Raw genomic sequence first — 24,674 nt, forward strand, 5'->3', positions numbered from 1 at the left:
ACCTTTCAGAGAAGAAGTGTATCAGGTTAGACCAACACTCCATCATCAGTGAATTGCAGAAGGAAGATTTACTTGGAACAGCTTACCTCTTGCAATGATATCTGTAACATCATCAAACATCTGCAGTTGCCTATCCCAGGTCCCGATATTCCAGATTTGTAGAAAATATGTATAAAAACTCAGAAATATTCTGCTTATAGTTATATGATTTACTGAAGCTGGATTCAGTAGTTTGTTTGTGCCTTTATATGATTAAGAATAAAATGTTTTATATGATTAAGAATAAAAGGTTTTTTAACAGCAAAACTATAGTTAAGTGAGTAATGAATTATGACTTATTTTAACTATTTTAATATTTTTAAAACTGGTATCCTGGTTTATTCCTTTCTTTCCCATTTCATCTGAGCACTTGGAGAAAACTAATATTAAAACAAATCACAACTACTTTCCCTTTCTTAATATTGATTAGGCTTTGTTCCTGGCTTGTATAAAAAGAATTATTTAAAGACATCCTGATTTGGCATTACAAATTTAGAACTCTTACATAAGTTGGTTTGAAAGTAAATTGCTTTCAATTTCAGCAGCTTGAACCACAGTAGTACACTCCATACATACTGTCTATGTGGATACTGCAAGGATGTCTGGAAACAGGAATCCAAAACACTCAAAAATAAGAGTTAGGATCTACAATTACTTCCATTGTTGACAGATAAAAGCATAGAAAATAATAGATGTTACTAGCATATCACACAATCAGTGCCACATTACGAGAAAATAGGCATGTAAAACTGATAATATCCTATAGTAAAGGATTCTATTGTGTTGGAGAAAAATAAGTATTTTGTAATTGAGAAACATATAAAAACTTGACTAATCTAAAAACAAACCCGCCAAAGCCAAAATGGAATAATAGAAAAATTGCTAAGATGGAAAATGGGAGGAGAGGAGGTTGAATCCTAAATGTAGAATGTTGATTAAACTAATACCAACAGCAAAAGCAACAAAAAAAGCAAAGAAGAGGTTTTAGAATTTTTGCCTTATAATCCAGATAGCAGTTCTCTAATCATGCACTCATTGCACATGTATAATCCCCAGTGGATTCAGACCAGAGAACCAGCCATCTGTTCCAGGACTGAAAGACCTGCAGGGCAAACTTACTTACGAAGCATCTCTATATCTTGGTAAATATAAATAAATATTTAGTAGTTAAAAGTATATTTCTGCATAAGATTATGCAGCAACATAAAGGAACAGATTAATGCCTAGAGGGACAATTTAAAGAATTACAGCCAGACATAATTAGACCAAATAGTATCTGAGTCTGTTTACACCATAAAGATCATTATGTGGCATTGGCATTTTCTGTCTGGCACGTAAGACCAGGGTTCAAACATGAAGATCTAATTAAACTGATTTTTTGTTAAAGCCTATGCACAGGAATATTCTCAACTAAGTGTCAACACCTAGTTGGAGTTAGGTAAGGGTCAATGGAATTCTGTGTGTGTGTGGGGAGATGGATTTAGTTCATTTTGGCTACATAGGGATTGTATGCTGATCCCTCTTAACTCTGTCCCTGGGTTTTGCCATTCTTTCTAAGTCTTGATCCCTTTCAGCTATGTTTCCCAGACTTCTCTCGAAGTTTTCAAAGTAAAACAGTCAAACAGTTTAAAAGTCAAACAGGACATTGGATGCCACACCTTCTTATTCTCCACTATATATTTCAAGTAGATCCTGTTTCAGGAAGGAAATTGAATGAACTTGAGCAATATAATATTGTAAGCTGCTCAAAGTTGCTGTTGATAAGATGGGCAGCTGATAAATTTAAATATACAGTGTATCAGCCTGATAATGGCTAGTTACATTATGTTAATTTTGAATTCTGTCAAGGTGACATTTTCATAATTAAATCCATATTCAGTTAGTTGAATTTTAATGAAAATCAGTGCTAGACAGATAGATACTTGTATTTTTCATTTTCTTAAGTACACATTTCCATAAAATTTAATTAAAAACTGGTATAATATTTGTAAAGTAATTGCTAAGGGCAAAAAAAGCAGGTACTAAGAACTAGTTAGCGAAAAAAGCTGATGAATCTAGTCTGTATTGGTATTCTGTTTAATGTGATTGTCAGTTACCTTGCTGTTAGAACATATAATAATAATAATAATAATAATAATAATAATAATAATAATAATAATAATAATAGTAAATGAGCGCAGCAGGGGTGGCGCAGCAGGTAGAGTGCTGTACTGCAGGCCACTGAAGCTGACTTGTAGATCTGAAGGTCAGCGGTTCAAATCTCATCACCGGCTCAAGGTTGACTCAGCCTTCCATCCTTCCGAGGACCCAGATTGTGGGGGCAATCGATTAGCTCTGTTAAAAAAGTGCTATTGCTAACATGTTGTAAGCCGCCCTGAGTCTAAGGAGAAGGGCGGCATAAAAATCGAATGAACGAACGAACGAACGAACAAACAAACAAACAAACAAACAAACAAACAAACAAATATTTATTAGATTTGTATGCTGCCCCTCTCCATAGACTCAGGGCAGCAAATGTATATTCCAATCCTGTCCTCGCATTATTTTCTTTGAAGGTCCCATTTTCATCTTCTGTGTCTTTTTTTCCTAGGCAAGCAGAAATTTATTATACGGTATATATTTCAAATTTCTGATAGTATAAATTTCAGTTGTAGGATATAACCAGGAAATTTCATACTACAAAGAAAATCAAACAGTAGTTTTCTATTGTCATAGAAATACCATATTTTTTGAATATAAGATGCACCTTTTCTCTCTCTATAAGTGGCTGAAAATTTGGGTGTGTCTTATATTCCGAAAGTAGCTTTTTTGACGTTCCTCCCCAGCCCTAACTAGGTGCTAACAATCTTCCTGGCTGCCTACTCCTTCTGAACAAAGTTTTTTTACAGCCCTAAATTTTTGCTGGCTTGTTTTCATTCCTACTCTCTCTGAAAATGGCTTCTTCAGCCCTAACCAGGGAATAAAATAATGTGTTGAAACTGAACAAACTAAGGACGCTAGCCAGATAAATACCTGGTAAGTATATCTCCCCCCCCCATTTTTCTTCCCCAAACCTAAGGTGCGTCTTATACTTCAGTGCGCCTTATATTCAAAAAATATGGTAAGCAAATGTGATTAAGGTGTTGATTTGCTGCTAAAGTGAGAAGACCCATTTTGCCAAGAGTTGATGGCAGGAACTTGTTACTGAAAGAGCATATTATTTTTCATTTATACTTTTTCAAAGCCAAACTATCCATGACTCGAAACCTGTGCCTTTTTTGTCATGTTTTTCCTCCTAGGATACAAGGCCTTATATTACTCATTTAATTTCTATCTAATTCATTTTGGCCCATTGTTAAATTATATTTTGTGTTTATTATTGTTGTTAGCCGCCCCGAGTCTGCGGAGAGGGGCGGCATAGAAATCCAATTAAAAATATTATTATTATTATTATTATTATTATTATTATTATTATTATTATTATTATTGTAATCTTTCTAAACGTTTAGCCTTTGAGCATTAATTAGCCACTGGAGTTTATATTTCTATCTGAAAAATTGATAATCATATCTTCAACCCCTTCATCCATTAAAATGTTGAACAATTTATTGCTCAAGACAAAGTTATCTAGCAGTTGTATCATATAGATCCATGATGGTGAACCTATGGCAGGCGTGCTGGAAGTGGCAGGCTGTGCCATCTCTGGCCACACAAGCTGTAACCCATTGTTCTTCCAAGTTCCAGAATGCCAGCCAGCTGGTCTTCACTTGTGCGGAACCACTGGAAACTGGAAGAGTAGCCTCCCGATGCACATGTGCACATCAGGAAGATGATCTTCCAGTTTTTGGCATGCACGTATGCACTGGAAGCACATTGGCATGCACATGCATGCCAGAAACTGGAAGACCAGGTAGTGTCCTGAAAACTGGAAAATCATCTTCCTGGCACATGCATGTGCTCCAGGCAACTGCTCTTCTGGTTTCCAACGCACACATGCTCCTGTTTAGGCACTTAGTGCCCAAATGTTCACCAATACTGATCTAGATCAATGGCCCCCAACAATTTCAGCCCCAAGGACCAGTTCCATGGGCAGGCTTTCTGTGGTTTAGACCAGTGTTTTTCAACCAGTGTGCCATGGCACACTAGTGTGCCGCGAGACATGGTCAGGTGTGCTGCGAAGCTCAGAGAGAGAAAGAAAACAAGAGAGAGAAAGAGAAAGATTGAAAGAAAGAGCAAGAGAGAAAGAAAACAAGAGAGAAAGCAAGCAAGAGAGAGAAAGTAAGCAAGAGAGAAAGAGAACAAGAGAGAAAAAAGCAAGAGAGAGCAAGACAGAAAGAAAGCAAGAGAGAGAAAGAAAGCAAGAGAGAGAGAGAGGGAGGGAAGGTGGGAGAGAGAAAGACATAGAGGGAGGTGGGGAGGGAGAGAGAAAGAGAGCAAAAAAGAGGAAAGGAAGAGAGAAAAAAAGAGGAAGGGAGAGAAAGAGGGAGAGAGAAATAGAGCGAAAGGGAGGAAGAGAGAGAATTTTTTTGTCCAAACTTTTTTTACCCCCCCCCCCAATGTGCCCCATGGTTTTGTAAATGTAAAAAATGTGCCGCGGCTCAAAAAAGGTTGAAAATCACTGGTTTAGACGGGGCGTGGTTTCGCATGCTTCCTGCATCCCAAGGATGGGGCTTTGCTTGTTTGCGTGGACCAGGTTCTGGCATGTAACTGGCGGTTGGGGACCCGTACTTAGATAATATTTTATCATTTTATGAATGAAGATATTAAGAGACTTTGTCAGATGGTTTGCTGAGGGCAAAGTACAATATGCTCAGCATTTACCCCTTTTCACTCTTATAAAAATAGAAGATAAGATTAGTCTCAAATGATGTATGTTGGTTCTTGTTAATTGCTACATTCCTATCCAAGTGCTAAGAAACACATGTACAATAATATTCTTGAGGATGATTATATGCCCAATATAGATGTCAAGGTGACAAATCTGTAGTTTCTTGAATCCTCACAGTTTTCAGGAATCTTACCACTTCTCTAGAAAGTCTTAAACATTACTGTTCTGCTTTAATTTTCATTATTTTCTTCAGTGTGCTGGATGTCATTCATCTGACCCCTGAGACATGTACTCTGTTAAAATTAACTTGGTTCTTTTACCCTCTCATTGTTTATGCTGAACTCCAGCTCCCTCCTTCCACTACTGGCACAATGATTAGCTAGCTAAGGTTTTGTTTTCTTTCTGAGAACAGACAGACGTAAAGTACAAGTTAAGATGTTCATCCTTCTCTCCATTGTAGTTCACATTTTTTCCTCACAAAAGAGATAAAAGTCTTTTTTGCCTCTTCTTTTGTTTCGAATACACCCCCAAAAATCCTTTTTCTTGTTTGAGCATTATTACAAGATTCAGCTCATTCTGAGTTTTAGCACTTCTTTCTTTGCTTAAATGCCTCTGTTTCTTTTCTTTTTCCAACAATTGACTACATTTATGCATCTACTTTTTTGTTCTGTTATGAATTACTTGCAATTGAACCTTTATTTTTCCCCCACCCACCCCCGGATTTTCTACCTTTCCTAGATAATTACACTTTTAGATTTCAAGGTATTTCCTCTGACCTGCCTTTTATTAAATTATGCTCCTATGAAATCTAGTATACAAGCCATTTATTTATTTATTTATTTCCCCCTTTCTCCTGTGCACTGCTTGGAGTGACTAAGCATGGGTTAATTCCATCTGATTGGGCTGAGCTCCAGTTTTTCAATTTGGTCAGCCTAGAGCAATGTTTCTGAACCTTGATAGTTGGAAGATGTGTGGACTTCAACTCCCAGAATTCCCCAGCCAGCAACGCTGGCTGAGGAATTCTGGGAGTTGAAGTCCACGCATCTTCCAACTATCAAGGTTCAGAAACACTGGCCTAGAGAGACATTTAATTTAGTTATTTACGTTGGGATTTTTCTAAGCACCAGAGGCTTGTTTTTTTCTGGTAATTTTGCCACTGGAGCACAGCACTTCAGCACTGCCTTGCAGGAGCGTCGCGGCGAATGTAGCTTGGAATTTGTGCCAGTGTCCACCAGGTAGTGTTGAGGCTCCATTTCCATGTCACAAGAGAGCGACAGCAGAGCCAGCAGTCGGGCTGCTCGATTCTTAGTCCCTGCAGTCTGAAGCACACTCCATTTGCAACGGTGCTGAGACAGACTTTGGTTCTGCAGCAAGCAGGGACTGTTTAGCTTTGCGCTTGGAAACTGTGGTTGGTTTCACACTAATATTGAATTGAGGCGTTTGCAACCGTGATGTCTTCTACTGACTGGTTGTGCTCACAAAACGTGTTGTCGGTTTGGCTCCAATTTCCCTGACTGGCATTTGCAGAGACTATTGTGGATTCCCTCAGTTCAGGTTGCCAGCATCTCTTCACAGACATTAACCAACTTTACTATTTCATGGAGATCCTTTCCAGACTTGGGATTTGCTCCAGATTCGAATTAAAGCTAGCAGCAGCAAGAGAACGGTAGCAGTTCGAGCCTTCCAAAATGGCGGACTGCTTCATCTCTCACAGCAGTAATTCAGCTAATTCTTTTCACCAGACAGTAGACATCAGGTTTCTGATCCCAAAAGGGCCAGATCAGTTTCTAAAGGGCCTTCTACCAGGGCCAAGGTTAAAGATTCAAGGAAAACCTCATCAGTCTCTGAGAAGTAAAAAAGCCTTGAAAAACATTTCTCTAGGGCCCAGAAACAAGCAGAAGCAGCCAAAACTCTAAGAATTCCAGTGGGCAGGACTGAGGTTCCCATTTCTTTGGAGGGCCAATTAAACTGGTCTCCTAATGTTACCACTAGGCCACAATTCTTTCAGGCAACTTCTTACGAGAATGATTTTGTTCCTCTCTCCTGTCTGGTATCAGCAGGATTGGAGTCTCCTTCGACTACAAGACCTTCTGTTCCATCTGCTACCTCCACTCACATAGCATTGGGGCTCTGCCCTGAGGAGGAGTTGGGCCCTGGTTTTTCTCATCTTTCCGGATTTTTGCCCAAATCCCCATCTTTTCTGTGGCGGCCCCGGCCCTCTGGAATCAACCTCCCCCCAGAGATTAGAACCGCCCCCACCCTCCTTGTCTTTCGCAAATTACTCAAGACCCACCTTTATCGCCAGGCATGGGGGAGTTAAGATATTCCTTCCCCCTAGGCAATTACAAGTTATGCATGGTATGTTTGTGTGTATGTTTAGTTTTTATAATAAGGGTTTTTAGTTGTTTTATTAATTGGATTGTTACATGTTGTTTTTATCATTGTTGTTAGCTGCCCCAAGTCTGCGGAGAAGGGCGGCATACAAATCCAAATAATAATAATAATAATAATAATAATAATAATAATAATAATAATAGTCTTCGAGGACGGCAATGGCATATCTTGGATGTACACAGAGCCCTTCACATGTACATCAGGCAAACTGCCGCTTTAAGGAGGACAGAATCCTTATTTGTATCATTTCAACCCATGTCCATGGGCAAGAAGGTGACTCCATCTACCATTGGGCGCTAGTTAAAAGCGTGCATTGCATTTGGCCTATGAATATCAGGTCAGGCCTGCAGCACGCCGCATCACTGCCCATTCAAACAGAAGCGCAGCCATCACGACTCCTTGCGCTACACAAACCTTGATTCAGGAGATTTGCAGGGCAGCGACTTGGGCCTCTCCTTCTCCATTTATCAGGAATTACAAATTAGACATGTTTGCCCTGGCTGAGGCAGTATTTGGAAGACGAGAGCTACAGAGCTTCTTCCTATTGAGAGGACCCTGGACCAGCCTGTTTCCTACCCTATGGATATTTAGCTTGGGAATATCCCTTGCTTGGACTTTCCAAACCGCAGACAGGAGAAAGATTGTTGGAGTTATCTGTACGTTTGTTCTATGTGTGCTGCATGAGAGTCCAATCCCACCCCGGTTCCTTAATGGTGCAGTGTTTAGGAGTGGCCAGTTTCATCATACTGGCTATGTCCTCTCCAGATCCAAGTCTTTATCGAAAAACTGGATGGGTGGAAGCCACATGGCCAAAGAAATTACAACTCAGTCTCTAGCCAATTAGACAGAATTAACCCACACTTAGGCTCTCCTGCAGTGCACATAGAACGAACGTTCAGTTAAGTCCAACATTCTTTTTATTATTCATAAGTAATATTTTGAATATCTCAAACTAAAGGATGTCACTTTCAGTTGTTTTCACTTTTTTAAGTCATTCAACATTTACTTAATAATTACATCTAGGGTAGCAAAACTCATTGTTCTTCTGTATACTGACAATGAAATTTGCTCAAAGGTAGAAGGAGATTTTTTAAAATCTATGATTCTTGGTAAAGAAAAAAAATCTTTCAGATGACATGGTCATTCCCCATTGTCAGTATTGTGCCAGTGTTTGGTTATAATTTGATACATTGTCATCTTTATGAGAGAATTTAAGACTTACATTCTACAACTAACAGTTGTTCTGGAGACTTAATAAGCAAATATTTCCTGTCACTATAAATATTATTGCATTCAAAACTAATCAATTCTGCAGATATTGTTAATTGAAATTGCTATTATTTTGAATTATTTGATTATTTCAGTAATCATTTATATCAATTTTAGCCTTCAGAAAGAAAATGAATATGAATAAAATAATGTGCATTGCTGGTGAAAATGTTCTCATTCTTTCAGTGTAGACTAAACAAGCAGAATATGAAGTACGTAAGCATACAGTGCTTGAATTAAGTACTGCATGCCTTTCTTGTAGTTCCTTCATATTTTCATTAGAAATCTCTACTCTAAGCTGTGTCAGTGTGTGTGTGTGTGTGTGTGTGTGTGTGTGTGTGTGTGTCTGCATGATTGCACTAGTACTGAATTTCAGATGACTCACAATAACATTAAAATATAGGTTTTTTCCCCTCCTCCCTTGTAGTCTAAAAGGGAAAAAGAAAGAACCGAATGCCGTTTCTTCAAGACTTGAAAGATGTGATGATTACTTTGCTGGCATTTATATACATTTTAAGCAGGGCTGTTCTCTTTCTGAAATTGTTAGTTGAATAGCCATTTATACCTCTTCCTTTTGACCACTGGATGAGGTCAGAATTGCTGTGGATGAAGCCAAAATGAGCTTTGCAATTCCAGGGCAGCAGTCAGTAATGACTGAATGCTCCATGTGACAGAATGACCAAGAAGATGAATTTCAAGAAAGGAGTATTTCTATAACTTTTCTTCCTAGGATAAAGATATATAAAAATATTTTATTGCAGAGGTGTACAATAAATGTGTGAATAATCGGCTGTACAGTGATCCCCCGTTTATTGCGTCCCCAACCATTGCGAACAGGGTACTTTGCGATTTTTCAACCCGGAAGTCAAAATACCATCTACGCATGCGTGCGTTTTTTCTATGGGCACGCATGCGTAGATGGCAACCGGGAGATCAGCTGCTGGGTGGCTTTCCTGGGTCTTCCCCCTCTTGCTGGCGTCAGCGAGGAGTTTCCCCACCGCCCACGCAAACTCCTCGCTGCCGCCCGCCCTTCGCCCGCCCACGCCGTTCATTCTCGCCGCTTTCGAGCTGAGTCCTGAAGCGAATTCGCTCCCGGACTCGGCTCGAAAGCGCCGAGAGACAGCGCCAAGGAACGGGCCTGTCCACGCTGTCTCTCGGCGCTTTCGAGCCGAGTCCGGGAGCGAGTTCGCTCCCGGACTCGGCTCGAAAGCGCCGAGAGACAGCGCCAAGGAACGGGCCTGTCCACGCTGTCTCTCGGCGCTTTCGAGCCGAGTCCGGGAGAGAGTTCGCTCCCGGACTCGGCTCGAAAGCGCCGAGAGACAGCGCCAAGGAACGGGCCTGTCCACGCTGTCTCTCGGCGCTTTCGAGCCGAGTCCAGGAGCGAGTTCGCTCCCGGACTCGGCTCGAAAGCGCCGAGAGACAGCGCCAAGGAACGGGCCTGTCCACGCTGTCTCTCGGCACTTTCGAGCCGAGTCCGGGAGCGAGTTCTCTCCCGGACTCGGCTCGAAAGCGCCGAGAGACAGCGCCAAGGAACGGGCCTGTCCACGCTGTCTCTCGGCGCTTTCGAGCCGAGTCCGGGAGCGAGTTCTCTCCCGGACTCGGCTCGAAAGCGCCGAGAGACAGCGCCAAGGAACGGGCCTGTCCACGCTGTCTCTCGGCGCTTTCGAGCCGAGTCCGGGAGCGAGTTCGCTCCCGGACTCGGCTCGAAAGCGCCGAGAGACAGCGCCAAGGAACGGGCCTGTCCACGCTGTCTCTCGGCGCTTTCGAGCCGAGTCCGGGAGCGAGTTCGCTCCCGGACTCGGCTCGAAAGCGCCGAGAGACAGCGCCAAGGAACGGGCCTGTCCACGCTGTCTCTCGGCGCTTTCGAGCCGAGTCCGGGAGCGAGTTCGCTCCCGGACTCAGCTCGAAAGCGCCGAGAGACAGCGCCCCCCAGACCCCCAACCCGGGTTTGGGGGGCTGCTAGGAAGCCCCCCATGCCGGCGGCAAACAGCCACGCCGCCCCCAATCTTCGGCTCCTCGCTAGCGCTGTGGGAGTAAAAACACCATCTGCACATGCGCAGATGGTGTTTTTACTTCCGCATCGCTACTTCGCGAAAACCCGCTCGTTGCGGGGGCTCCTGGAACGGAACCCTCGCAACGAGCGGGGGATCACTGTATCTTATATCATGGGATGGAATAATTCAGCTGAACAGAACAATGGTGGAAAGAGAATGAGGCATGTTAGATAAATAGGCAGTATTAAATATTTGGAATGTTTTTCTCTGTCTTGCAGGTAGTTTGGGGACTTTTCTTTTTAAAATGTCAAATTTTATGATTATCTGATTTTGACTCTATTTTGCTGAAGCAGACTATTGTATCTATTTCATATGCCTGTTTTTTACTTTTTAATTTTAATTGATCAATGGATATTTGGTTAAGAAGAGAAATAAAATCAGTGAAAATATTCTGCACCATATTGGACAACCAAGTGATTTCAGTGAATAACCTATGACTATGTAGATAAACTAAGGTAATAGTAATACCTGACTGACTTTGATTAATCTCAGATGCTAACCAAAGTCAGGGCTACATACTTCATGGAAGGGAGGCAAATTCAAATTCCAAAACTGTTGGCCAGATTAAAAATAATTGTAAATGCTTTGACTTTTTTTAATGATAATTTTTATTAAAATGGAGCCTCAAATAGCTGAATATGTATAAATATCTCAAAAGAAGGGAGTAGCATCCAAAATGTTGCTAAGAAAACTGCATAGATATAGTCACCAGCAGCTTAATTCAGCTTGTTGGAATATTTATTTTTATGTACTATCATATTATTATTATTATTATTATTATTATTATTATTATTATTATTAATTTATTTATTAGATTTGTATGCCGCCCCTCTCCATAGACTCGGGGCGACTCACAACAATAACAAAGACAATGTAAGAACAAATCTAATAATTTAAAAAACACTAAAAACCCCAATATTAAAAGCAAGCATACATCCAAACATAACATGTATAAACTGTATAGGCCCGGGGGAGATGTCTCACTTCCCCCATGCCTGACGGCAGAGATGGGTCTTAAGAACTTTACGAAAGGCAAGGAGGGTGGGGGCAGTTCTGATCTCCGGGGGGAGCTGGTTCCAGAGAGTCGGGGCCGCCACAGAGAAGGCTCTTCTCCTGGGTCCCGCCAAACGACATTGTTTAGTCGACGGGACCCGGAGAAGGCCAACTCTGTGGGACCTAACCGGTTGCTGGGATTCGTGCAGCAGAAGACGGTCCCGGAGATATTCTGGTCCGATGCCATGAAGGGCTTTATATATTTTTGGGAATATTTATTTTTATGTACTATCATATATTTTTTATAAATAATGTCATGACCTAGTATTAATAATCTAAAATTTGTATATATTCTAAATAAGGCAATGCTGAACTTAATTCTGGTACCTTCTCTCAGAAAGAGAATGGATAGATGGATATCTCCAAACATTTAGGGTGCATCTCTAATCCAAACACAATCACCATTTCTTGTTTTCTAAATTCTTTTTGAATTTGTAAATGCTGTTGTCTATAGACATTCTCAGTCATCCAGGTCATGGTTGTCCCAATGGTGTTTTACAAGAGGCAATTCTACTTTCTGGTTTTTCTTTGAAGATGAAGCCTTTCTTTCCCTACCATTCAGTCAGAGCTGAAAAAGCTTCTTGGATGAGAAACAAAATGTTTTCAAAGAAAAACCAGAAAGTCCAGTTACAGTTTTGTTTGCAATGTTTCTTCACCTAAGCATTTACACATAGTGTTTTCCTCAGGAATCAGCAAATTGGTTCCAAGATCTAAGATAAATTTTGTGTGTTTGGGGGTCTCTTTCACTTCAACAGCCCTCTCCAAATCTCAATAAACACAAATGAAGATGGCCTACTAGCAGATCTCCCCTCAGATGCACCAATGAACAAAAATACAATCAGAAGATATATAGACAAGGTTCACAGAGAATATGAACTTTTACATGAAACATTCTAAAAGCTGTTCAATTTTTTTTCAATATTTATTTGTAAATATGTATCCTTAATACAAATTGCAAAATAAAAATAGCCAGAGTATTCTGCTGACAATTCAATTTCTGTGCCAAAAATATTTTTATTAATTAATGCAGTATTTTCCCCTATTCCTTAAGTTTGATTTTTAGTGTTCTGTTATCCGTATTCACTGCCTAATAGTAAAACATTTCATCTAGATGTTTTAGCATCTTTTTGGATGATAGACATATTGTTCTAAGGGCAGAAACATATAAACAGTGCTTCTTTTCCTTTCTTTAATTTCTTAGGCTGACTACTTTCTTTGCTTTGTGGGATGTAGAATAGAATAGAATGGATTTTTTTTTATTGGCCAAGTGTGGTTGGACACACAAGGAATTTGTCTTTGGTGCATATGCTCTCGGTGTACATTAAAAAAAGATACACTTGTCAAGAATCATGAGGTACAACACTTAATAATTGTCATAGGGGTCAAATAAGCTGGGTTTGGGTAAAACTTGACTTTGTCTTCAAACCTGGCAAGTTTAAGGCTTGTGGACTTCAACTCCCATTCATAAGTTAGCATGACTGGTGGAGGAATTCTGGGAGCTAAAGTCCACAAGTCTTGAAGCTGTCAAGTTTGAAGTTTATAAAAAGTATTCTGTTACACTGGTATTTTATTAAACAATATAACTACACCATTTGGTTCAGAATACCCTTTTTCTTGTTTTCCTCCTCTAAAATCTGGGTGCGTCTTATATACCGGTGCATCTTATACACCGAAAAATACGGTAGTTTAAAGGAGTGTAATGTAACCACATTATTGTATGTTTTTATTGCTAGTTTCCCCTTACAAGATTTCAGTTTATTTTCAAACAATTGTAGTACAACTTATGTGATAAAGATTGGATGAATTCTGAAGTGATTTATTTTGGTTTGGGTTTTTTTTAACCTCTCAAAAACCTGGCATTTGGACAGGGTTGTATAGACTTTTTATATCCACTGTACATAAAAAAAGATAAATCAGGAAGGAAAACCAGAAATGTGTGCTTGTGAATCTGATTTTCAGTCGTCAGCCTTTCCTCCTTCTGTGCTAGACAGAACAGATGGGTTTGACAGCTTTCCTAAAGTCTAGATAGGATGGGGCTGACTGGATCTCTATAGGAAGGTAGTTCCAAAGTGTGAGTGAAGCTATTGGAAATAGCCTTCATCTGAAGTCACATCAAATGGCAATCATATAATGTTATAGACACGGAACCTAGAAGCAGAAGAACCTGTTTGATCTGCTGAAAAAGGCAAATGAATACAGGAGATTGCAATAAATTATGTAAATGGGGGAAAATTAGAATTAACAAATACATTGACATTAAAATACATATGTTCCATGTTTGTGAGAGAGAAAGGAAAAGGGAGGTAAATAGGTTGGAATAAATGCTAAATGCAGACAAGAAAAACATGTAGGTGTTAATTATGAACAAAAAGCTGAAGTTTATGGTTGCAGTATCAACTGGCATCATTATTACATTGTTGTGAGTGTCTAGAAGTAGAAATTCATAGGTTTGTGATAGTTGCATGTTCTGATTCAGTGAGGCATGATAGTGAAAGAACCATTAATGAATTATGGAGGAAATTATGCAAGATTCTGAACATATGTGACATGTAGGAAAGGTTATTCTGTCAAGCAATAAGAATGGGTAGATGCAAATGAGAGCCTGAAGAAAAGATTTGGAGCGCCAAGACTGAGTCAGAATGTTGATGGTTTGGTCAATATCTGCTTAGAAAAATGCCTGTTTCTTTTTGTTTACATATTGTAAATGTAAGTCTGTGTGTGATTGTGTAAGTTGAAAAGAATTAAGGAAAAATACAAGCATGTAAGACAGGTAATGTCAAGAGTGAATCTTAACAAAAAATAGACACGGGAGAAGCACAAAATAAAGCAAAAGTGAAAAAGGAATAATAGCAAGAAGAAAAGGTATATGATATATTTAAATTAATAGAAAATTAATTTTCAGCCAAATGACTAAAGGAATGGATATGTGGAAGAAGGTTGCTGCAATCTCTTGGAACAGCATGGAATAGCATGAAAAGAATTAGGTTACAGAGTATCACTAAAGTGTGTGGATTTATGCTAATATGAAGCATTAAAAAGATACCCGGTGGAATGATGAATTAAAAGGGATGGTGATGGAGAAGAAAGAGAACATAGAATGATTGTTTCAAAAAAATGGGGATGAAATAATTGTTTAAATGGAAGAAATGGCTGCAATTAACAGAAAAAATAAAATTAATTACTACATCTTTCAGAGTATAAGATACACTGTTTCCCCTCCTAAAAGAGGGTGAAAATGTTGTTGCGTCTTATACGCTGAATACAGCCATTTTTGGCCTCCCGAAACCCCACCCCACACCAGAACATGTGTGCAGAGGATTTGGGAGGTTTGCCGAATGCTCCTGGGGGCTGGGGGAAGGCAAAAACAGCCCCGTTTTTAAAAAAATGGGTAAAAACGGCCCATTTTTCACAAACAGGGTGCTCAGAGGATTTGGGAGGTCTGCAGAGTGCTGCTGGGGGAGAGCAAATTCTCCCCCCCCTTACCTCTTTGAAATCTTGGTGCGTCTTATACACTGTTATTATAATAACAGTAAATAGGTGCAATTCGAAATAAATGATATATATGCTAATTTTCAGGAAAAATTGATTGAAGAAAACTTGTAAGTGCAAAGACACTTATGGTAAAACTGCCTAAGTATCCAGTGTCCGTGTACAGTTGTGAAAATAGTTATTTTATTTTACGGAGTGCTTATAATGAATTATTTAATGTATTGCAATTTTTCATGACTGAAAAGCTGTTACTGTTAGTCTATTGTATAAACAAAATGCTAACGAGATAATTGCTGCTAATTGTGTTTGGGATTGTTAAAATATATTCTGGAGACTGGTAAAATTCTAATTGAAAGATATAAGAGGTGTTATATAAATTTGGAAAAATATATTGTGACTTTAATCTGGACAGGAAATCTATAGGCCAAATTTTTTCCTCAGATCACTAAGAAATCTACAAATGTTAACTTTTTCTGTTAGTGTGAATTATTAAATATGGAGTTGAAGTTATTTCATGTGGAAAAATAAATTTATACATTGATTATTATAAATTGTTGCAAATGGTATAGAAATGGTTATAGAAATCTAGTGAGCAGTATATGGTTTGTTGTGGTTATTGAGTATTTGTTTAAAGAATAAAAAATAGTTATGTCTTGTATAATAGTTTGCTTCTGCCCAAATTGTTATATAAAAGTGAGAGCTAGGTATGTAATGTATGATCAAGTTTAATACACTAAGAATGGGTAATGGTAATAAATGGATCTGATAAAACAAGGATAGAATCAAGAAAAAAATGGATAATGAATTAATGGATAATGAGTCTTCGGAGAGGGGTGGCATACAAATCTAATAAATAAATAAATAAATAAATAAATTAAAAAAATAGATTTGGAAGAAGAGTGAATGATTATTATGCAGTAGGTAGTTTTTTGGTTAATGAATGTTATAACCAATCCTCAAAGTTCTGGCCAACTTAGTTTCCCCTTGGTCACATAACCTTGATCTAGGTCTTCGGAGAGGGGTGGCATACAAATCTAATGAATGAATGAATGAATGAATGAATGAATGAATGAATGAATGAATGAAATGAATGAATGAATGAATGAATGAATGCTTGGCAATCAAAGTGCACTTATAACAGCTGTGTCCCATGGTCACGTAATCACAATTTGCAATCTTCCCTGCTAGCTTCCCAGAAACAAAATCAATAGGTAAGCTGGCAGGCAAGTCCACAAGTTTTTGCCATTCCAACAACTTTTTCTCACAAGAACTTTGGAGTACAAGTTGTCACAGCACCCACAATTTCCCAGCAGTTCTTAACGGAGTGCTGTAACAGATTCTGATGTACGCTCCTGAACCTGGCAGCAGCCAGACTGGCTATGTTTGTGCAGGGTCATAGCAGCCATCCCTCACTGGGAACAGCAGCGATCCTCTGCCTGGCCATGTTCATGTTGTGCTGCAGAAGCTGCTTACCCATTAACTGGCTTGCTTGCAACTGCCCAGGACCTGTGACTTACTATTGGCTTCCCCATTTTCTTTCCTTATTGAAGGACAGCCTCATATAACAGTCTGTGAGCCTCACTTAGCAGTAGCAACAAGGACTGCTGTCAGTAAGCAATATAGCAATATGGTTAAGTAAAGAATACCTTACAAAAGAAGTAGAAAGAGTGGTGTAGAGGCAAAGAGTTAATACCAAATTTATTTTTTTCTATTTTTTTGTTATTTTTGTTATTTTATTTCCAAAGTTAAAATACAAAATTAAAAAAAGAAATGAAAGAAAAAAGACAAAAAGAAAACAACATAAAGCCAGAAAAATGTGCATACAATTAATGCCCCCTCCCCCTTCGACTAGTACGACTTGAGTGTGTTGTGATTATGTAGCTTGATCGTTTTTAATGATAGTGGGTTTTTAATTTAGTTTTTTTCTTAACAGATTTGTATTTGTATTCTATTGTTATTATTGTTGTGATCTGCCCCGAATCCTCGGAGAAGGGCGGCATACAAGTCTAATAAATTATTATTAGTTATTATTATTATAAAAACAAAGAAACAAAGATAACACATAAATTCCCCCTCCTCGGTTGAATACTGATAATTATATTTTAAGTCAGTTTCCCCTCCTTGCAAAAAAAAAAAAAAGACAATTCATGAACATCTGCATTTCAAGTTGTGAAATTATTATATGACATGAAAAATATTACAAATACTAAAGTTTATTATCAATCAATTTAACCTACCATCTATCAAAAAAAATCATTTATAGGTAACCTCAACAACAAGGTAAATTTCAAAGCCCTCTGTTAACAATCTGTTATGCTTAACTCACAGATGGCTTCTAATCTACCATGAATCCATTGCAATGCTGATCTCTGATCTGTCCAGGATTAAATATCATTGATTGATTCTTGATAATAAAACTTTCCCTTGAAATTATAACTGGGTTGTTTCCAAATAGTTGCATCACACTCCTCAAAATCATAGGCCTCAGTGTGAGTTCTTTGCATCATTTGTTGTTCAATAGATTTTTCTCACAAATCAAATCACAGCATCCCTTAAAAGTTGTTTTCTGGTTGCATATAATAGAGTCTATCTCACAATTTCCTTCAGCTTTCCTAAGAAGATAAGTCCATCAACCATCAGCTCCACTGTGATTAAATCTTTTATATGTCTCTTTCAGTCTCCTCTAGGAACTCTACAATTCTCAAATAAAACTTCTCTTTCACACTTATTAATGACAAATTAAATTCCGGTCGACCCAATTGCAAATCTGATTTGTAAATTGAAAAACATGGGATTTTTTTATTCGGGTGGCAGACATTATAAAGAATGTATATGTTCAGTTTCATTTACTACTATTGTAATTTTAATATACAGTGATCCCCCGGTTATTGCGTCCCCGACCATTGCGAACAGGGTAATTTGCGATTTTTCAACCCGGAAGTCAAAACACCATCTATGCATGCGTGCCCTTTTTTCTATGGGCACGCATGCGTAGATGGCGCCCGGCAGATCAGCTGCTGGGCGGCTTCCCTGGGTCTTCCCCCTCTTGCTGGTGGGAGGGCGAGCAGCGGGCATCAGCAAGGAGTTTCCCCACCGCCAACGCAAACTCCTCGCTGCCGCCCACCCTTCGCCCGCCCTCACCGTTCATTCTCGCCGCTTTGGAGCTGAGTCCTGAAGCGAATTCGCTTCAGGACTCAGCTCCAAAGCGGCGAGAGCGAGCGCGGACAAGCCGTTCGCTGGCGCTAGCTCTCGCCGCTTTGGAGCTGAGTCCTGAAGCGAATTCGCTTCAAGACTCAGCTCCAAAGCGGCGAGAGCGAGCGCGGACAAGCCGTTCGCTGGCGCTAGCTCTCGCCGCTTTGGAGCTGAGTCCTGAAGCGAATTCGCTTCAGGACTCAGCTCCAAAGCGGCGAGAGCGAGCGCGGACAAGCCGTTCGCTGGCGCTAGCTCTCGCCGCTTTGGAGCTGAGTCCTGAAGCGAATTCGCTTCAGGACTCAGCTCCAAAGCGGCGAGAGCGAGCGCCAGCGAACGGCTTGTCCGCCGCCTGCCCGCCCGCTAGCAAGGAGCCGAAGATTGGGGGGGGGCGCGGCTGTTTTAAAACGTCGCCACCGGCATGGGGGGCTTGCCAGCACCCCCCGGACCCCCAACCCGGGTTTGGGGGGCTGCTAGGAAGCCCCCCATGCCGGCGGCGACGTTTTAAAACAGCCGCCCCGCCCCCAATCTTCGGCTCCTCGCTAGCGCTGCGGAAGTTAAAAACACCATCTGCACATGCGCAGATGGTGTTTTTACTTCCGCAGCGCTACTTCGCGAAAACCCGCTCGTTGCGGGGGGTCCTGGAACGGAACCCTCGCAACGAGCGGGGGATCACTGTAGTCCCAATTCCTTTTATGACCAAATTTCCTCAGCAAAACATAAGCGTACAGATGCTCTGGCTGATTCCCTGGCTTAGCCCAGTATAGCAGCCTCCCAGGCGTTTACAGACTCCCTGGCTGAGCCCGGCATAGCAGCCTTTCTCCCAGCCACAGATCAGGGTCATGGGCCCCAGCAAGAACACCAGGACAGCAGTGGGCAACAGAATCACTGCCCGGAAGATATCTGGGCACACGATCATATGACTGGAGCCAAGGCAGCAGAGTTCCTTAGTGAATGAGTCTGCCCAGTCCGGCAAGTCAAAGGTTGAAAGATGGCTGACCATGTGGGTCGAGCAACACCGGGGGCAAGTGGAAAAGGTCAGGGACTTCCTGCCCAGACCCCAGGTCGACTCAAGAGCTCTAAAGTATTGAGATATTACTCCTGGTTCCTCATTGGCCCAGACAGCCATGGTATGCATATCTAGTCAATTTGTCAGCATCTCGGCTTGGAGGATACCACAGGACAGAAGTTCCCTCACTTAGGGAGCCGTAGTTCACCCAGAGCCACAGTGGCTTCAACTGACCATTTGGCATTTGAGCAAGCAGCTTTGAGCCAGCGCAATTACTGCAGTAAAGTCATTCAAAAGATCGAGGCCTCTAGGAGGCCCTCAACCAACAAGATCTACGGTGCGACTTGGAAGACCTTCTGTAGGTGATACTCCCAAAAAAAGTATTTGATCCCACCAGGGTCTCAATACTCAGGATCCTGGAATTCCTCCAGGAAGGATTGGACAAAGGCATGTCCCCTAACACCATACGCAGACAGGTAGCTGCCCTGGCATCATTGTTGTCATGCAGGAAGCTAGAATGCCTGGTCAGACATCAGGTGGTACGCAGTTTCATCATAGGTGCAACTAACTTGAAACCTCTGGTAATACATAGGTATCCCACTGGGACCTACCTATAGTGCTAAAGGCTCTTACCTTAGAGCCATTTGAACCATTGAAATTGAGCAGCTTAGGGTTCCTCACCTTCAAGGTGACTTTTTTTAGTGGCCATCACTTCAGCCAGACAAATATCCAAGCTGGTGTATGTTTCCACAAGAGAGGACCTTTGCATATTCCCCCCAACAGGGTGGCCATGCGGCTGGACCCATTATTTCTTCCCAAGGTGAATTCCTCATTCCTCAGGATGCAAGAATTAATCCTACCAGACTTCTACCCAAGCCCAACACACATGCGGGAGAAGGAATAGCATACATTGAACATGAGGAGAGCCCTCCGTATCAGGAGAACAGCCTCAATTAGAAGGACAGAATCCCTGTTTGTATTATTCCATCTATCCACATTGGGTAACAGGGTTACCCAGTGGTAAAATGTAAAAAAATAAATCTTCCAGTTCTGTGTGCATGGCTTATTTTGTGGGTGTGGCTTTTAGGTGGGCATGGCTTAGTGGTCAGGTGACCGCATGGGGATGGCCAGCTTATAAATTGTGTGACACTCACTTAACAACACTTTTGCTTAGCAACCAAAGTTTTGGCCTCAATTGTGGTCATAAATCTTGCTTGCTTGCTTGCTTGCTTCTCCCTCTCCCTCTTTCTCTTTTTTCTTTCTCTTTTTTCTTGTCTCTGTCCCTCTTTCTTCTTCTCTCTCTCCCTTTTCAAGAAGAACCATTTATTTTCCCACGGCTGAAGGCCAAAGCTTCTGGAGAGAGGCCTTCGTGCAATGCACCTCCCTTGGATTACCTCGCAGCTGGGCTCCTGTCCACTGCCAGGAATTGCACTGAAAAAGTCTCTTCCCCGGGCTGCAGTTGCTCAGTAATGCAGCTATGCATCCACCTTGTGCATTATACATGTAGCCTTTTTTCAGGGCCACCCTAATAGTATTACCGGCTGGGCCACCGAAAGAGCCTCACTTCAACTGATCACTTCTACTGAACAGGGTGCTGGCTTTTCCTCCTTGCTTCGGTTGTCCTTTTGAGAGAGTCAGCACCCCCCCCCCCCCCGAGACATTTTCTTCCTCCCATTGGGAACCCTGTCTGGTTAGCAGATGACCTTCTCCCTCACCCCTCTCCTGCCTTTCTCTTCCTTTCCCGCCTCCCCATATGCCAGCCTACCTGCCCTGGGAGGGAGTGCAAAGAAGGGTGCTATAGAGCTTATTAGAAGGAAGCAAGGAAATGGAGGCAGTGGTTGATGGCATTTCAGCACAGCCAGGCAATTGGCGCTAAAGGGAACACCCAGTTGGTGGGCTATCATCTCGGGTCATTGATGTAATTGATGTATGCTGATTAGTTGGTGTTTGCGGATTAGGGGTGATGTCCTGAGTAGTTGGAACCTGCAGACTACTTAGATATTTTGTAATGTGTGTCTGTGGTATAACATCCTGGGTTTTGGTTTGGCTGCGAGTTTGTGATCTGGTCATGTGTTTATGGGGTGTGTCAGTTTGCTTTGTGTGCGTGTCAGAGGAGGGTGCAGCAGTTAGAGGCGCTGCTGTGGTTTGGCTTTTGGGTGGTGGTTTTATTTGGTTTGTAGGGTGGGTGTGGGTTTGGGTTTGGGTCTGGTGGAGATGATTGGTGGTGGTGTCTGGTGTTGTTCTGGGTCTGGTTTCAGTTTTCGTGGCTGGGATATGTTTGTTGATGAGGGCTAGTTTCCAGATGTCTGGTAGGCAGGACCCAAGGTGTTACCCCACTAACTCACTAGGAAGTTTCAACAAGCTTGCAGATGCTGAGCCAGCACTCCACACCCGCCCACCAGTATTTATAGAGGGAAGGCAGCTCAGGTCATGTTATGTTCACCCTAGCAGAAAGCCAAAAGCACCAGCCTGAAGATGACGAATGGGACCTTGTTGAAACATCGCCAGTAATCTCTGAAACTTACACTGGAAGAAACCCGAATATGCCAAGACCTTCATACTTGTACCCATGAAAATCTACGAAAACAAATACACACACACACACACACACATATACACACATGGATGCTAGAGGAGACAATGCGGGTACCTAAGGAAGGGAGGAATAACAACAAGGGAGAGAAAGTGGTGATTAGTACATCCTAAAACAATACACATTACATATTTTTAATGAACTTTTGATTCGGGGACACACACACACAATCTGTCAGAAAACTGTGTGTATGGATGGATTTATAGATGGAGTTTGTTTTTGCTTTGAACCTTTTTACATTTTTATTCTTGATTCTTATTTTCTTGCTAAAAGGCTTGTTATCTTTTGAATGTTATATAAACTGAATGTAACTATTTCCTTGTAGCAAGTTGTAGGTGCCATCCCCATCTCTAAAAGAACCACATTTTTATGATGATTTGAAAAGGAAATCACTACTAGAACTACTACATATATTATTTTTGCGTGATTCTTATATCTAATAAAATGAAATGAATGAAACCTCAAACAGGAAGTCTAGCATATACATGTATCATATATGGCACAGGGCCAGAATATCTGAAGAACCTAAGGCCATCCACTGCAACCTAACGAATCTGATTGAGTGGGCATTGTATTTAGCACTTGCATAGGGCTGAAATGAATGAGAGGTTTTAACAAAGATGTTAAAAGGTTAATTTTGGTTTTTAATATTTATGATTTTAATAGACATATGTATTATGCTTTTTATTTGATGTTGTTTAATTATTGATGGGGGTCTATGTGAGTTTGTTATTAAGATGGTCAGCTACATAAATGTCTTAAAAATAAATAAATAAATACCTCAAGGATTATATCAAGTCATTATTAATCTAATAATTAAATCAATTAATAAATAATCCATTTACAGATCTTTTATTCGCTTAGTTTCAGGTCTTGAAAATTTATACTTCTCTAGATGTTGGATTCTAGTTACCTTGAAGTCAAGGCATTATGGTCAGTGGCGATGGTTACTGGATATTATAATTCAACAAGATAATGAAACAAAACTGCTGACAATATGGTCTCCATATTAGTAATTTTATTAGTGGAGAAAATTTGAGTTCATATAGTGGGTAAACTCAATTTGCTGAATTAGTTTCAATTTATAGTCTCTCATTTGTATTAGCACTAGATATTACTGATTTTATTTTGTTTATGTACTTACACTTACTAATCTACATTTTCTTTCAGGGATTCTACAAATGAAACTACTGCACATTCAGATGTTGTTAGTGAATTGGAAGAAACACAATTGAAGGGGAAAAGAAAACGTGGTCGTCCTGGGAGACCTCCAGTATGCAATTTTTTCTCTCTGAATAACTGTTAAAATTGTATCATTTTATTTTCTTAATTTTCACATTAGCGATTTTTGATGCTGCTACCTATTTGAAGATTTGCGCTATGTATTGTAGAATTGGCATGCCAGCATTTTTATTTAAAAAATTATTATTATTATTATTATTATTATTATTATTATTATTTATTACAACAGTTAACAAACTTGTAAGAAGAATTAACTTTTCATATTCCATTTTAAAAAATTATATACTGGTTATTGTTTTTGCCCAATAGTGAGCAACGTCTTAGGTCCCCATGTATATAAGATGGCCAGGACTAAAATATCAATATATAACTCATTTACATGTCTTGGGAGTTGTAAACAAAAATAGTATGGAGAAAGATCAATTTCTGTATCCAGTCCCTTGCTGCCTCCTCTGTAACTGATTGTCAAGGTTCTTTAAAAAAAAAAATCTAATATGTTTGCATGAAATTGTATTAATGATCTGATACTATATGCAATTTAAAAAATGAGGAAAAGAGAACATAAATAAGATCTGGACATTTTTTATCATTTAAAAAAAAGACATACTGTATTTGATTAAATTGCTTAAAAGCCGTCTTCTTTAACTCTTTATTAAATAAACAAACGGAAACGAAATATAGCAGCTCCTCAGTTCATATGTTAATAAGGAACACATTATCATGCTCCAAATCAGGTTGTTTCTTTTTCTGCCAAGGTTACATTGTAATTCTTCTGTAAAGTGTTATATAATAATAACAAAAACCATCCTCTCTATATAAAAATTTCACAATCCTTTTCCTCAATAGATTCCAAATAATGGAGATTATTGCCAAAAAGGATATGTTTGTCCATATTACTTAGTAGTCTAAATTCATAGTAACTGGCTTATGGAGTTTAATCCAAATGTGAGAACAGCAGGGAAAGGCAAGGCTAAACCATCTGAATGAATGTTTCTACTCTTGAATTGCATTTCTGTCAGGAAATCAATTATAACTAACTCTTACTAAGCACTTTTTAAGGTGATAAGATAATAAGTTACATTTTAAAATCAGTTTTCTACTATCAAAAATAGGAGATTTGGGCTATAAATTTTAGCAAATTTCTTCAGCATCTTATAAAAAACAGATTACACCTAAAGGGTACTGTAGCAGCCGCTATTCACAATTTGTTTACTATTATTTCGTCACGAACCACGTGGCCCAGTGCGGGTTAAAAGTTAATATTTTTCAAATGTTACCATAGCTATGGAAAAAAAGGACAATGTGGAAAGGCAGAGGTTTGTTCCAAAGCTGCAATGGCAGAGCGTTGCAGAAAGAGATCTCCACATCTACGATAACATTTCTGAATGTTAACGTTTAGCACCACACTGGGCTATGTGGGTCGGGGTGAAATAACGGTAAAAAAATTGGGGACAGCTGCTGCTACAGTACCCTTCAGAAGGTCGGTGCTAGGTGCGTGGAGTGTATCGCTTGACCTGCTGCTTTTGCATCTGCAAT

General features: G+C 40.2%; 1 protein-coding gene across 2 annotated transcripts in view; it reads left to right on the plus strand.

Moving 5' to 3' along the window:
- The window catches only part of STAG1 (STAG1 cohesin complex component), a 174,436-nt gene that overhangs the window by 59,357 nt on the left and 90,405 nt on the right, over positions 1-24,674 (plus strand). For both annotated transcript variants that reach the window (XM_070753086.1, XM_070753085.1), the window contains exon 3: positions 23,067-23,169. In XM_070753086.1, the coding sequence (XP_070609187.1) occupies positions 23,067-23,169 (103 nt within the window). The remainder of the gene's footprint in view (positions 1-23,066; positions 23,170-24,674) is intronic.

This window comes from Erythrolamprus reginae, chromosome 5, assembly GCF_031021105.1.
Source record: "Erythrolamprus reginae isolate rEryReg1 chromosome 5, rEryReg1.hap1, whole genome shotgun sequence".
Taxonomy (NCBI): Eukaryota; Metazoa; Chordata; class Lepidosauria; order Squamata; family Dipsadidae; genus Erythrolamprus; species Erythrolamprus reginae.